General features: G+C 49.5%; 1 protein-coding gene across 1 annotated transcript in view; it reads right to left on the reverse strand.

Moving 5' to 3' along the window:
* LOC111142830 (ATP/GTP binding protein like 4) overlaps positions 1-15,662 on the reverse strand; it is a 1,494,143-nt gene that overhangs the window by 101,370 nt on the left and 1,377,111 nt on the right. Inside the window, exon 8 of the mRNA XM_022496154.1 lies at positions 7,591-7,705. Within this exon, the coding sequence (XP_022351862.1) occupies positions 7,591-7,705 (115 nt within the window). The remainder of the gene's footprint in view (positions 1-7,590; positions 7,706-15,662) is intronic.

The following is a 15,662-nucleotide window of genomic DNA, read 5'->3' on the forward strand; positions in this document are numbered from 1 at the left end:
GCTAGCTCTATGAACTTGAGGGACTTTGTTAATCTATCTATGCCTCAGTTTCCTCATCTGTAAAATGAGAATAATGATAGAGTTGTACTGAGGATTAAATGGAGCAGTACATGCAGAATGCCTTGAACGGCGGCGGGCCCTGGAGGTTCGAGAGATGTTGGCTACGCATCACCACCATTGTCGCCATCGTCGTCATCATCGTAACTCATCAGTCCTGGACACTAGGCCTCCAAGACAGGCAATGACATACATCTGGAGCATGTTCAGAGGACAGCAGGAAGGACGGGGAGGGAACTGGATTTCAGGTTGTATGTGAGCAGGTACAAGGTTCTGGGGGAACAGGCGCTGGCAGTGGTTTGAGTGGAGAATGGGGAAACGTGGGGACACTCAGTCTTCAGAGAGCTGAAGTGCCACCATGTAGAAGATAGACTAAAAACAGAATAATCCTTTGGGGGGGAAGTTGAAGTGCTGGGCTGGCAAGTTTAGCCTGAGTCCCAAACCTCTCTAGCAGTTTGAGCTAGTAGCTTGGTGATACTTTAGAAGGGAGGGAGCCACCCAGGCGTGGAGGTAGACAAGAAGAGGGGGGCCCAGCTATCAGTCAGGGACACTACTGAAGGGATCCTGGCCCTGGGTAGAGCGTAGAACTGGCAGTCTCAGCTCCTCTCCTACTCCAAGGCTGACAGTGCTGGGACAGAGGCCTTGAGAGGTGGGGTGTGTGTGTGTGTGTGTGTGTGTGTGTGTGTGTGTGTGGTGTGTGTGTGTGTGGCGTGTGTGGCAGGGATGGGGGTGGAAGCAGCACAGTGAGAAGGGGCTGGCAGACCTCTTGGTGAGGCGATCCTTGCAATGGGCCTTTGGTTTCCATTTCTAGCATGATGAAAAGTGCACGGTTTTGATGCCGTCAAAGAACAAATAGAATGCTGACATGTATTTTACATTTTATGTAGCTAATTATATGCTCTATCCCATTTTGGAAAGTTTAAAATATTTCCTCCTTTGGACGTTCGGGTGAGCAAGGTCAGCCAGTTATGATGTCTGTGCGTGTGCGTGTGTGTGTGTGTGTGTGTGTTGGAAATACCTTGCCTGGTATCAGCTTCTACTGTGCTTAATGATATCTTGCTGTGCCGATCTTTTTTACTGTCTGTGTCTGGTGAATTCCTATGTATCTTTCATCCTTTGAGAACACCACCCCCCCCAACACACATCACTATCAGTCAGAGGGAGATACAGCCTGCTTTCCGGACACCATGTAGCAGGAGGTGAAATCTGTAGGAGGCTGCAGTTGGCCTGTCTGGATTCATAAACCTGCTCTGACCCTTTCTGCCAGGGGACCCTGGCAAGTTCCTTGCTGCCTCTTTGCTTTCACTTCCTTCTGTATTTAAAACAGAGCCATAGAAATAGATTCATCAATACAGAGCCCAAACTGGTGGTTGCCAGGGTAGGGGATGGGCAAAACAGGTGAAGGTGATTGGGGAGGGCAGCAAAACTGTAGTTCTAAAATAAATAAGTCCTGGAGATGGAAAGTACAGCGTCAGGACTACAGTTAATAATCTGCAGTGACGTATGCAGACAGACAGTGACTACGCTTACACTGAGCGCTGAGTACTGTGTGGAACTGCCCAATCCCTGTGATGTCCCCCTGAAACTGATAGGATATTGTCTATCAACTACACTCAGTACAACCGTGTAGAATTTTTTTCTCCTCTAGTTTTTGACCACTGTTTAAAAATCTTCTTGTGAATTAACTTGAGCTGTCCTTTAGTTTTCTCATAAGTTATTCAAGATTTTCTTAGGGATTTCAGTAGTTCCTCATACACGGATTAACTATTTCCCTCCTGTGTTCTTTAGTTTATTCAGTTTTAGGACATACAAGCGTTTCGTATGAGAAAGGTGGGCTCTAGGACCCCCTGGGCTGCTGGGAGCGCTAAAGGAGATGCTCTCTCTAATGCAGAGTTAGTCGGCACTTAGACATTAGTGCTATGAGCCAGGCCTCTGCGGTATCACACGCACACCCCTATAATACAAACACTGGGCTTCTTATTGGCAGAGGCTGCCTCTGATTTCCATCTGCTTCCCTAAGGCCCAGTGCAGGGTCTGACACTCAGCAGGCCCTCAATAAACCTTCGTTAAATTGGATTTACTGCACCAGAGCATCCTGGGCTACGTGAGGATCACTAGGGCCAGGAGACACGATGTGGTGCGGATCTGCTGACAGGAGGGCCAAGCCTTTCCACCGCGGGGGCTGCGGGGCCTTGCTATGAAGCTGAATGATTTCTGCACCACCACAAGGGGTCTGGGGCTCTCCCCCACCTCCACGCTCCCAAGAAACACTGAGGTTTTCTGAGGATGAGAAATTTCACAGCATCCTGCTATCTTTTGGGTAACTGCGTATTTTATGATGACTAATAGGCAATTACTATGGTAATATTACAATTCAGCATGTGTGAGGTTTGGGAAATGAGAAATTATGGGTAACTACTTTGGACTCATTTCTATGGTAACAAAAAGTAATTGTCATTAAATACCAGTTACACTGAGGCTGTACCTGGTAATTATAGATTTTTATGCCCAGAAACATAAATAAAACCAATAAATTTATTCAAAGGTCTATGACTGTTTACTTATACGTGGCTCTATGGGATACACAATGACAAGCACCTAATTAAGAAATGCAAACCCAACACAGAGTTTCATATTGTCAGATGGAGATGGAGAGTCTGTTTTTCAAATGCAAGGCAACTCGTGCATTGCACATGCTTGGAAGGAATCAGTTGCATTAGGGTCCTGGAGGGGGTGATGGGATGGTGGCAGCGGAAGGGACAGTGTGTGTGGGCAGCCACTTTGGAGGCAGGACACCGGGGACTGCCAACCCACCAAATCAACGGTAGAAGGACTCAGCCCATTGCCCCCAACCCCCAGTGGACTTGTAAAGATCAAACGGGAGCTGCCTTGCAGCTTCTTGGTTCTGTAACACCTGAAGTTATAGCATTTGTCCCTCGAGAACCCAGGCCTCAGATCCCCCTAGAACCCTCCGAGGATGCTCACAGGGCATCAGTACTGGTACCGTTCTTATTTTTTTTATCGTGGTAAAATATACAAAACATGCAATTTACTGTCTTAATCATTTCTAAATGTGAAGTTCAGTGGTATTAAGTACATTCCTAATGCTGTGCTATCATCACCCCCCGTCCATCTCCAAAACCCTTTTTATCTTGTCAACCTGAAACTCTGTACCCACTAAACCCTGACTCCCTATTCCCCCTTTCCCTTTAGCCCTTGGTAACCACTGTTCTACTTTCTGTGATTTTGACTGTTCTAAGTACTTCGTATAAGTGGAATCATGCAGTATTTGTCTTTTTGTGAGTGGTTTATTTCACACAGTAAAATCTGCGAGCTCATGCATGGTATTAGCCAGACCATTTCTGACGGTGCCTCTCCCCAGTGCTACTACTAACTGGCAGAAGATGCGTTCCACCTCATTTTCCTCTTCCAAGAGGGGAGGAGGGAAATGGAGGCCAGAGGAAAGGAGTGTCTCGCCCAAGGACACGAAGGCTCAGGAGGGCGGGGATCATTAGAGCTCCATCCTCTGCATCCACCCCTGGCTTGTAGGGCAAAGGCCCTGTCTGGGGATGCGGAAAGTCCCTGCATACACCACGTGACTTCAAACCTGGATCTTCACCTTCATAGCCTCAGTTTCCCCTCTGTTCAAATAGCTATAATAAAAACAGACTCTCCTTTCTCAAAGAGTTGTTGTAAAGATGAAATGTGGTTTTTTAATGCCTTCAAAAGATAATGTCTTGTACAGGAAAAACGTGTGGCTGCAAACCCAGATTCATGCCACACAAAGATCAAAACAAGTGGGCTTAGGAGGCCGCGTGCATGCAAGTAAAGGGTTGGGAAGGGGGGCACTCGGCCAGGGCTCCTCGGCCCCGAGACCGGAGCTCCACGACCCCGCACTGTTACTAAACACTGCTGCTGAGTCTACTTATCCCCCTAGGAAATACGTGTCAGGGGCCCATTCTGTGCTGGGTGCTCTGCCAAGCTTTGGGGACAGAGGCGGACAAAGTCCTGACTTCATGGAGGCTGCTATCTAGAGGAGGAGGTCGTCCTTAAACAGATAGTCACAGGAATGCCCATGTGGTGACGACTGGGGCAAGGGCTAGGAAAGGGTGGGGCCGATGCCCAGAGAGGCCTTCCTATGAGCTGGCATTAAGCCTCAGAGTGAGCTGAAAAAAGGCCACTCTGCGGGGGGTGGCCTAAGTGAGACAGCATGTCCAGTGGCCCCACGTCATTATTTCACACCATGGCATAATTGCTGTCTGTTGTGAAGTCATCTAATGACTGGGGATGGTTCCTGGGGATGTGCTCTTTGCTGTCACCAGCTGAGGCCCTTCTGACTCCTCCTGGAGGCCATAGTCCAGGCACAGATAGTCTGGTTGGCAAACGCTGCTGCCTTCCATAGAAAGGGCATTATCTGTCATGCTGCAGCAGCTGCCGTCGGCCGTGCTGAAATACTGTTTTACTATAAATACCAGAGTATAGGTACTTGTCCTGTGAAATATAAGTTCTGCATGATCAAACCCGGGAAATCTCCTGCCTTTCCTTCCTGGATTGGGTTACATGTATTTTTAACAGAGAAGAAGGGAAAGGGGAGAGTGGGAGAGAGAGCAGATCCCTGGCCATGAGGGCGGGCCTGTGTCTCATTCTCCACACAGGGTCTGGCATACCTGGGGCAGACCTGCTTCCCTGCCTGCTCCTCACAGCCCACACAACCCAAGGCAGCTTATTTCACTTTCTGGGGCTTGAGAGACTGTACATCCTGAGGGGATGTTGGGAGGGAAAGAGGGCGGGGGAGGGGGGTACCTGATGGTCTGTGATCCAACCTGTTTCCAGCAATGGGATGAGATCCTCTGAGGTCTGGAGCTGTTTATAGCCCTGAATTCCGCCAAGTACCCTTCCCTCTCTCCCCAACTCCCTTCCTTGCTTCCTTTGCTCCTCTCTCTCACCTTTCCTTCAGTACTCAAGCTAATTTGAGTAGATTTTCATTATTTGCTAGCAGAGAAATCTCGGTGAACACCCTCCTTCGCAAACTTGTGTGAGGACTAAATGAGGGAAGTGTAGGAGAGCTTGACGCGGCACGGAGCAGGCAAGCAGAATTCTTGAAGTGGTATTTCCCAAGATGGGTTGAATAACCTCTGATACCACTGGGGGCTGGGGGGATGCAGAGGGGGGAAACCAGCTGTATAGGGTTCCTTGGGTTCCCCAAAGGGTTCCTTGGTTCATCTTTGGGAAACACAGGGTACATTTTCCCCTCTTGAGATTGCTATTGATCGGCATATTCAGAACTGAAAGATCTTCTTGTAAGAGAACACAGTTAATTTTGCTTAACTCTGTGTTTCCCAAACCCACTCAAACACCAAACTCCCTTCTGCCCTACATTGCCTAGGCAAGTGCCCCCAGGATTGGGCTGGCCTGGAGCCCCTCTAAGGCACCTTGAAGCTCTCAATCCTGAATATTATTACTTTTCACCTTCTCCAAATCTTCAGTAGTGAATTGTCATGATTGATAGGCTCTCTGTTGCAATTCAGAGCTGTTTTAGCAATAGGATTAATGCCTGTGGTTAGAGATTTGCTCCGGCTCTTATAGAGAGAAATAGATATTCTCATGAGGAAAACATTGAGGGTTTAGACTTCAATAGAGAACCATTTGTGAGGGTTGGCACTCTTTTACCCTGAAATCCCCCAATCGGAAAATCTGGAGCTTGAAGACTTATAGAAAGCATCTAGTTCCCCATCACCATCCCAGCGGCCATCAGAAGCCCTGAGAGGGGAAACATTTTGGTCAAGGTCACAGACCTCTTTCCATCTCACCATCCCTGTACAGCAGAGGATGACATAAATAAGTGCATAGAGTGGACAAAATTGACCTCTGACCACTGCTGCTCTTGTAATTAAACAGAAATGTTAACATAAATCAAATGGTCTTTCCACCACCATTACCGCTAACAATGCCTTCTGTCCAGGGAAGGTGGAAAGGCATTGCTCTCAGGCCTGCAGCAAGCCATAAAACCTGCCAGTGCTAATGAACCATTGCTTGAGCCAATTAAGACAGGAAGCAAAACTGTCTTTAATTAAGGCATCATGCATCCCATGGGCTCTCTCTAACTTATACCCAGAGGAATTGGGAAGCCCCGCTGGACCCAGTTGCCATGCTTTTGGAAAGCAGTAAACCAACTCCGTTTAAAAGGGATCTATCTGGGTATTGAAAAATCTGTGTTCTAATCTGAGCTGTGTAGGCTTTAGTTTCTTTATCAGTAAAGTCATCCCTTTCCTTCACTCATGTCCATCAAATAGTTCTTGAGCATCAACTGTGGGCTGATCCCTGCAGCCAGGCACCATGGACACAAGGACCACAAAGGCTCAGTCCCTGCTCTCCGCTGGCCTGAAGTCAACGGGGTCCATGCAATGGGATAACTCTTGTTCAATAACCAGGCCTGTGGGTGCTTAGAGGACGAAATAACTAATTCTCTTTGGGGGTTTGGGGAATGCTTTCCAGAAGGAGAGACCTGAGCTGTGGTTTGAATAAGGGTTAGTAAGATAAGGAAGGGATAGCAGGTTCTGGCCAGAGGGCAGCCTTGAGGAAGGTAAGGATCAGGAACCAACAGGACATGTCTAGGGAACTAGGCTTTGCTTAGAGAGGCTGCAGCAACAGTTCTAAGAATGGAGGGTGGGAAGTGAGGCAGAATGTGGACAGATAGGCACCAGGTCACATAGAGCCTCTTCTGCAAAAGCTGCAAGGCTGAATGTTACTTTGCAAGGTGTGGGACTAATCCACTCTAAAGATGTGTAATGTGCACAGTGAAATTAAATAACTAGTCAGTTTCACAGGCTGTGTGACTTTGGGCAACTCAGTTGCCTCAACTGTCAAATAAGAATAATCACACTATCCAAGAGGATTCAATGTTCTATTGGCAGATGATTCACTGGGCAGTGAAATTTTAGGCTATAAACTGTGGTGCTCAGCCAGGAGAAAGAGAGTTCAAGATCTGAGTGCATGAGTGCATGTGGGGCAAACTTGTATGCCCACATCAGAGAGAAATGCTGCTCAGATGACCTGGGATGCCACTCTCCTTCATCAATGACCTCTAAGAAGAAACACAATCAAAACAGTCATTGCTATCATCCCCATACGATATTCTGCCAAGCACATTTGTCTCCCCCATTTCTTTTGATTCTCACCAGTGCCCTATCAGGTATGTGATCATTGCCTTCATTATGCAAGAGAAACTGAGCATCAGACCGGAAAGTGAATTCCCCGAGGTTACACGGAAGTGGGTGCCAAAACTTGTTCTAGTTCTCCTGACTCATGGCCCAGCAAGCTGACCAGAAAATCCTAGCAGGTTACCTCAGGTGACTGTGCATGAAACATCTAAGGCTCCTTAAGTCACATTCTCAAAAACCAGGGTGAAAGTTCCTCTAATGAATTCATGAGTAATATGAAAATTTTCTCAAAAACATATCGCCTTTTTCTTCTCGCTTCCATCCCACCATTCTGTGACTACCAGCTTCCAGGCACACTCCCCTTGCTCCTCACCTGTAATTGCCTAGGTAGACTCCATCAGGGTTGAGCATTGGTGCAATCTTGAAGACCAGGTGCTCCCGTAGGACACGGGCAATAGGGTGCTGGCTTATAAGGAAGTCAATGATCCCTAGGGAAAGAGAAAAAATCTGGGTTAACCTCAAAGTGTTTCAAGAAGGAAGGAGCACATTTTCCTCAGCTTGGAAGCAGTAAGAGCTCCGAAGGTGATTTTTGGCCTATGTTGTCAAGCATGGTGGGTGTCTGGCTATGGATTAGGTGTTGTCTGGTGAGTTTTATAACCATATCTCTGTTTCCAAGGGACAATTCAAGACATAATGTTGAAGCCCACAGGCAGATGGAAGAGCATGTGTCCTGCTGCAGAGTATCATGTAGGCGTCTAAGAAAAGAGCACTTGGAGGGCCTGGATTTTGACAGATAGAGATAGGGGAGAGGCAGGGTAACTCCAAACAATGAATTAAGAGCTACTCTCTAATGTCTAAGTGTTGACATCGGATTGGACAATTACAGGGTCAGGGACTCAGGGATCTAAACCCTCCTGTTGCTGGTGGTTACACGAGAAGGCAGAGAGGAGGAGGAATTTGGTTACAGTCACATGAGGAAAAAGAGGTTTCTTCAGTGTCCCAACTCTGCCCCTCTTCCCAGTTTGAGAACCCGCTGTTCACATGCCCTGGTTCATGCTGCTTCTCCTTGCACCAATGCTTGCCTCCAGGTGATCAAATTTAGAAAAGGTGAATTCTCCATGACTCTCAGCCACAATCAGGCAGGCCCCAAGTCTCTTCCTTGTATCTGACAGATCTGCCCTGTATCTCCATCCCTCTGCTGCTTGTCTTTTCTAGGCCACCACCACATATGGCCTGAATGACTGCGACCACTTTTGGAACGTGCGCTTATCAGAGCAGCCAAAGGGATCCTCCTAAAGTGCAAATCAGAGCCTGTTAGTGCCCTCATTGACGTCCTTCTGGTGATAGCCTGCGAAGCTTGACGATGGGTGGGGGGAGGAAACAAACAACCCAAGTTCTCACCCTACCCCTCCCTCCCTTCTCCACATTTCAACTTCTTCAGAGACCTGGGAAAAAGGAGGCGAAGCGGAGCTCTGGCATTCTGAAATAACTGTAATGTTGGAAAGCGGTAGGAGGGTGTACAAGCCTCCCAGAGCGTAGAAGGGAACACCTTTCCTGCTGGAGAGAGAAGGAAAGGCACCAAGGAGAAAGAAGCTTTGGAGCTGGGCCCTGAAAGATAAGCACGGTTTGACAGACAGGAGGAAGCAGCAGCAGGGTAACTAAGAACAATCCATGGCCCAGAGGCAGGCACTTAGCTCCTGGAATGATAAATGGCTCCACAGCACATCCCGAAGCTGCTGTGACCAGTGAGGGACATCTCAGGCTTTCCATCAGGCCAGGGCTCAGAATCCATCGGCAGCCGAAAGCCAGTTTGACATCATTTACTTCTAGACCAACGCGGCAGTAGACCAGATGCCCTAATTTATTTGTTGGTCTTCATATTAAAGCTGCAGTTTGCCAGTAAACAGGCAGGCTAATGATGCCAGGTGCCCTTGTTAGGGGCTAATAATTGCTTAATCTGTCCACTAATTGACCCCGGCTCCCGGGGCAGCCCTCCATCAAGGAGCCAGCCTGCGCTCAGGGCCTGGACACGCTGCCTCAGAGGATGGCAGAGAATGGCTTCTGGAAATGGAGTAGCTCATTGTGATCCATCCTCCTTCACAGATGAGCAGATTAATTGGGCTGCCAATTAGGCAGCTAATAAAAGGATGAGAGAAGACAAAGCCAGGCCAGAAGCTGCAGCCATCTAGAGCTTCCTCTCCCATAGTGAGTGTGGGGCAAGGAGAGGAGAGGTTTTAGACTCCTCTTGGCTGGAGGTCAGATACAGTTCAACAGGAATCATTCTGCATGACCAGAAGTGGGAGGAGAGTCTTTTGTGAATGTGTGTGGGGGGTGGCAAGTGGAGAGTAGTGTGAGGAGAAATGTTGGAGAACACAAGGGAGGAGAGGAAATGCCACCCCCCTGGCCACAGACCAAAAGCCTCCCATGGACTGAGGAAGCAGAAGGACCTGGGCACATGCATTAGGACCCTAACTGGTTATCAGCTGGAGAAGCTACTAGTTTTCTCTGGCTCGTTTCCTCAGCTTGATACAAGAGTAATAATACCCAATCTGGAAACTAACCCATGTGTTTGGGTTAGAACACCTGTACTTGAACTGCCTGACACAACACCTGGAAATGGTCATGCGTTTTAATCAACTCACTGAGATCGAGGATTGAGAGGCAACGAGGATAGAACAAGCTGAATGGAATTTGGAACTGGGGGTCCTGGTCTGTGAGGTTTGCTAGCTACATGACTTGGGAGCAAGGATGCTGACTTGAAGAAGCCAGCAAACCAGCCGTCGGAGAACCCGGTTTCTAGTTGTGCCTCCATTACTGGGTGAGCTTTAGAAAGACTCCAGCCTACTCTCATCTTTAAAGTTAGGAGAAAGAAATTGATAATTCCCAAGGACACATTCCACACTGTCAGTCTGGGATTCCATCCTTTTATTCCTCTCCCCCAGAGTTGAAGGGTCCTCATCTATCAAGTGAGGAGAATAATCTCCCTCCTGCAGAGAGACACAATCAACCTCCTTAGATCAGTCTGTACCTTTGGTAAACAAGTTCTCTGGGTCCTTGCTTTTAAACTGATTTAATCAGGAAGGTGGAAGAAAGCAGGACAATAGGAAGACTGGAGGCATGAGAGTCTGGGGAGGGGGAAGGAAAAGTGGTAGATGATCAGAAATTATAGCCAGGTCACAGAACTCACTGCCCTGGGCTGACCTCAGCCTGGTCGTGATGAACCTCACCAGGCAACCCCAATGAGCTATTCGTTGTTATTTCTCCCAGTGTACTTGGTTCAGGTCAGGGTACACAGCAGGTGCCTATTAATGCCCACTGGTAGACTGGCCCCAGGCATTCATTTAGCCTTGACAGAGTATAGGGTTAGCTGAACTGAAAATCACTCTTTCTATAAACATTCACAAGGCCAGGTCTGCACCATAAGCCTGGAATTGCAGGATACAGAAGAGTTCTTGCCCTTCCCACATGCACGGTGGGAAAGCAACTCCCAATGTAGTGACAGGCAAAGGCTCAGGCAGGAGTATCTGGGGGAGCCCTGAGGACTCAGAGCTCCTAGGAAGGGGCTGTGGAGAATGGAGATGTAAAAGATGAGTACAGTGAGTCCAATGAAGGGGCGCCAGGAGAAGGAGCTCTGGGCTGGAGGATCCCACACAAAGGCCAGAAGGTGAGGAAGAAGACCTGTTGGCTAAGGAAGAGCTCTTCAATTCAGGGGCATAGCTCCATGACTAAAGGCACAGACTATTCAAGCTATCTGGGTTTGAATGGCTGTGTGGCCTAACGTCTCAGGGACTCAGTTCCACCTCAGTTAAGAAGGAAAGAAGAAGGGGTGTCTGGGTGGCTCAGTGGGTTAAGCCTCTGCCTTCGGCTCGGGTCATGATCTCAGGGTCCTGGGATCGAGTTCCGCATTGGGCTCTCTGCTCTGCAGGAAGTCTGCTTCCTCCTCTCTCTGCCTGTTTCTCTGCCTACTTGTGATCTCTCTCTCTGTCAAATAAATAAATAAAATCTTAAAAAAAAAAAAAAAAAAGAAGAAGGAAAAAAGAAAACTACCTTGGGGATTGTTGTGCAGATCTCCATGAGTTAGTAGAAGCAAAGTGTCTGGCACGTAGGATATGGGCCTGTGTATGTTGTCTGACTTTGCTCCCATTTGGTTTGGCTGAAGGTGCGGGGAAGAGAGGATGTTGGAAGAGAAAGGGAAGAGGTAAACGGGGATTTGCCAGTCCAGCTGAAGGATATGAGGGGCACAGGAGACCACTGCCAACAACAGGGACTGACCTGGGATCCCCCACTGCAGTGTGGAATGGTGTTTGGGCTCGGTGTCCTGAAGGTGGGCAGAGTGGAGGCTAGGGGTAGGCCTAGCAGAGAGCCAGCGAATATAGAGTCTTGCAGGCAGGAACCGGGGTCTGACATGGGGCTGATCTGCAGTGACCAAGGTCCAGGAAGTTGCGAGGATATAACAGGTGCAGGGGAAGCAGTGTGGATAGATGGTGACACTGAGAAGGACATTACCTGTCTACCATCCCCAAGAGCATCACCACTCTTCACTGAAATGACACAATCCTAGGGAAAGCTGATCCCCAAATGACAGAGATTAAGTTTCTGGTCCTTGGAAGAATGGGGCTTCAAAATGGAAAATAAGTTCAGTTACAGAAAAGTCTGGAAAGTTGTGTTTCCTGTACCCTGGAGGTTTGGGGATTGGGGCTTGCATCTGCTGTTCAAGTCCTTCTTCCTGCCAGACTGTGAGCTCCAGGAAGGCAAGGATGGGTCTACCTCTTGGCCACTCTCTTGCCAGCATGTAGCTCAGCACCAGGCACAGGGAATGTCCACAGTAGGTATGTGTGACATGAAGGAATAAAGATGGACCCGGGATGTGCACTGTATGCTCCTTAGTGGGGCTGAACTGTAATTCTATTGGCTCCATGTACAGGGATCAAAACAAAGTCAGGGTGGTGACATCACTTTGCTGATGTCTCACAGGGGCCTCAATGGGTTTCAGATCCAGTTCTACAGGCTTCAAAGTGGTACCCTTCCCATTAAGGCAATATGGAAGAATCAGGAGTCGATTTGCATGGGATCTGTAGAGTGTTTGCATATACGCCTTCAGGAGTTTCTCTCTAGAGAGTTCTGTGTGAGGTTGCTGTTGCCTCTGCTAAGAGGCAATCTGTTGCAATGGGAGGAGCCCAGGCTTCAAGCAAGACACTTGGGGGTCTCTGTGGGACCCAGAGTGGGGGTCACACGAGAACAGCCACTCTAGGCCTTCCCCTCGTCAGGCCCCTGTCTGCCCTGAGCTGAGTCCAACAACCTCAAATCATGGAATCACAAGGAGTCTGGCCCTGAAGAACCTTCCTGGTCTTGGTTCTGACTTTTCCACCTGCAATGCTTCCCATTTCACAGATGAAAAGACAGAAGTTCAGGGAAGTGAAAAGCCCATGACCACCTCTTAGTGGGTCTGGTGTTTACACAGGCTGTAAAGGATATATATAGAGAGAGAGAAGAGGCGGCATAGGTGAGGGATAGGGGTGGGAGGAAAACAGTCGGGGAGGGGAGGGGAGCAGGGGCAAAAGTCACCACCTCACGTTGGGAAACATTAGGTTGTTCTTGGTCCTAGTGGTTGTGAGTGCATGTGTGTGTGTATCTCCCCTCTCCTCCTCTTATCTCCCCAGGGTAACCCCAAGGACTGAGCTCCCTGAGGGATGGTCAGCTCTATCTCTTTGAGCCGTGGGGGGCCCCGTGGCACATGGCAGCAAGGCTCACTTAACCCTCACAGCAGCCCCTCAAGGACCATATTTCTGCCTCCATTTTGCAGGTAAAGAAACAGAGGCTCTGAGAGCTGGGAACTTGCTGAAGGTCTAGGCTGGGAGGTGGAGGTGGTAGGACTCACACTCGGGCCTGCCCAAGTCCAAGGCCTTGGCTCTGCCCACTTCCCCACGCTGCCCTCTAAGGGGTGGTAGGCCTTGCTCATACTAGATAGCATAATTTACTGGTTTGACTGATTCAGTTACGAAGGGTCTGCAGAGGACAAGTGTTCTGCCACTGGCACTTTTCGGAGTTGTCCCAACAACCCCCGAAAGCTTCAGTGAAAGAACATTCACTCGACCAGAAATCAGACACCTGACCAAACCTCGGACCTGCAATCTGTTCTTCCTAGAGCAGAATTGAGGAGGGCTCCGCTAGCGGCTCTCTCAGGAAAACAGCAAGGAAGGAGGTGGGCTGGGGCACACGGCCCAGAAGCCACACACCCGCGTTTGCACGCCTTGTGGGGGTCAGAGGAGCCACACTGGACACCTGCCAGGTGCTCCACAGTAACACTTCCTTAGGGCCAAGGGTATTCCAGACACTGTCCTAAATGTTTTATGGCTACGAACTCATTTAATCTTTACAATCACCCTATGAGGCAGGCTTCCTACTGTTATATCCCTTTCAAGATAAAGGAACTGAGGCACAGAGAGATTACACAAGGTCATGCTGCCCTACGTGGAGGAGCTGGGGTTCAGGGTCAGGCCTGCTAGCTCCACACACTGCGCTGCAGGGCCGCTTCCAAGCTCCTTGGACCTTTCCTGTCTTGGCTGGAAAATGAGGATAGTTTGGCCTCCCGTATGCCAGGAGTGGGGTTTGGGGCAGCCAAGGGATAACTGAGAATCCCCCATCCAACCGCCAAGCGGGGCCTTGAGGAAATCTGAGCCTTGCCACCTTTACCGCCACCCCTCAGAGTTCTAGGACAACGTAGTTTCCCTCTGCTCCCAGCAGCAGGTGCATCAGCAGCTCGGCTGTGAGGACCGTGCTCCCAGCCAGATGGGGAGGTCCAGGCCCCACATGTCTGTTCCCCACTCAAGGTCACTGAGCCAGTTAATGTGAAAGAAGCATTAACTGGGCTGGAGGTATCTCAACCGTCCTTCTAGGCTCTCCCCAGAACAAGGTGGGCTGGGGAGGGGATCCAGCTGGGCCCTGTGGGGCTGTGGTCTGGCCTATCTCCCGCGCAGTGAGAGACCCAGAGAGACGGTGCCTTAAGGTGTCTTAAGCTGCCTCAAGAAAGGGCAAATTGTGTCTCCAGAGACAGGTACAGAGATAGGGAAGGAAGAAGACATGCGGCCCAGGCCACAGCTGCCAGGAATTCACCATGTGTCCTGGGTAAGCTACTTCACTTCCCTGAGCCTCCCCGTTCTCATCTGTAAGTGCACATCAACTGTTGTGGGGTACCCAGGGCTCACCAAGCTCGGCCTTCCAGCACTCCCCATCCCTGAGTGGGGCAAGAGAGCTTGTACAGGCTTGGGAGTCCCAGACTCAAAGTCCCACTCTGCTGTCTACTGGCTCTGAGCTCCAACTTAGAATCCCAGAACCAACACGGCCATTGTCCCCCATAGCTGCCCCATGGGGTAAACAAGATAATCCCCATTTTCCAGATGTAGAAACTGATACTCAAAGATCGAGCCCTAGGCATCAAATAGCTCACAGTTTAAAGGGAAGAAACAAATATAGATCAAATATGTAACAAATCAGGGTGATAAAGATGACCAGCAAGTAACCACAAGGCAGGCGCAAAGCAGAGGCTAAAGGGTGTGGGATGGCAGCCCATGCGGGCTTCTTGACATGAATGTTGGGAGACAGGAAGTGTTTGCCGGGCGGCAAGGGGTGGGCAGAGGAACAGCACATGCGAAGGCCCGGTGGTGGGAAGAAGGTTGCCTGTTCAGGGTTAAGTTGTATGGGGCAGGGATAGAATGAGGCTTGGGCCAGGAAACCTGGCAAGAGCCAGATGGTGGAGGGTTGTGAATGTCACAGCAAGGAGTTGGGAGTTTATCTTGGGAAGGTAGAGGGAAGGCATTAAAAGGCTGTGCCAAGGAGTAAACATTGATGGAAAGCCTGCGGGACAGCACAGAGTCTATCAACTCGGTACCATCCAGATTCCTTTTTGGGAAAGCAGGCTCAGCAGAGAAATCCCCCGAGCTGAATTCAACTTCTCTAGGTCTCAGGCCTTGTCTGTAATGTGGGGTGGTGACCCTGCCCTCTGTCTGCTGCCCACAGACAGCAGTTTGGGCTCCCAGAGCTGATAGGTTTGACAGTAAGGCTACTGTCTTTTTACAAACAAGGACAAAATAGTTGCATCCGATCAGCTGGGGGAACAGGTCTGCTGCCAAGTTTAGTAACTGACAGATGGTTGCCAGTAGAGGGGTTGGTCAACCCAGGAGGGACCTGGGAGAGGTTACTTCAAGGACAGTGCTGGGAGGAAAGAGGATGGAAGTGAGAAGGCCAAGGAGTGAGCCGGGGGGGACGACAGCGGGGAGTTGAGACACCCAGGCTCTTTGGAGCGGCTCAGGTTTGGGCAGTCACTCCCTCTCCCCCAAACCCAGGCTCCTGGTCTGAAAGAAGTGGAGAAGCAGTCAGGTCTAATGACAGTGCTGTATGAACACAAGCAGGAAAAGAAGACTCGCATCTATTTGCAATAGTGCCTTA

The sequence above is a fragment of the Enhydra lutris genome, unplaced genomic scaffold, assembly GCF_002288905.1.
Source record: "Enhydra lutris kenyoni isolate GAN:26980312 unplaced genomic scaffold, ASM228890v2 scaffoldscaffold9, whole genome shotgun sequence".
NCBI lineage: Eukaryota > Metazoa > Chordata > Mammalia > Carnivora > Mustelidae > Enhydra > Enhydra lutris.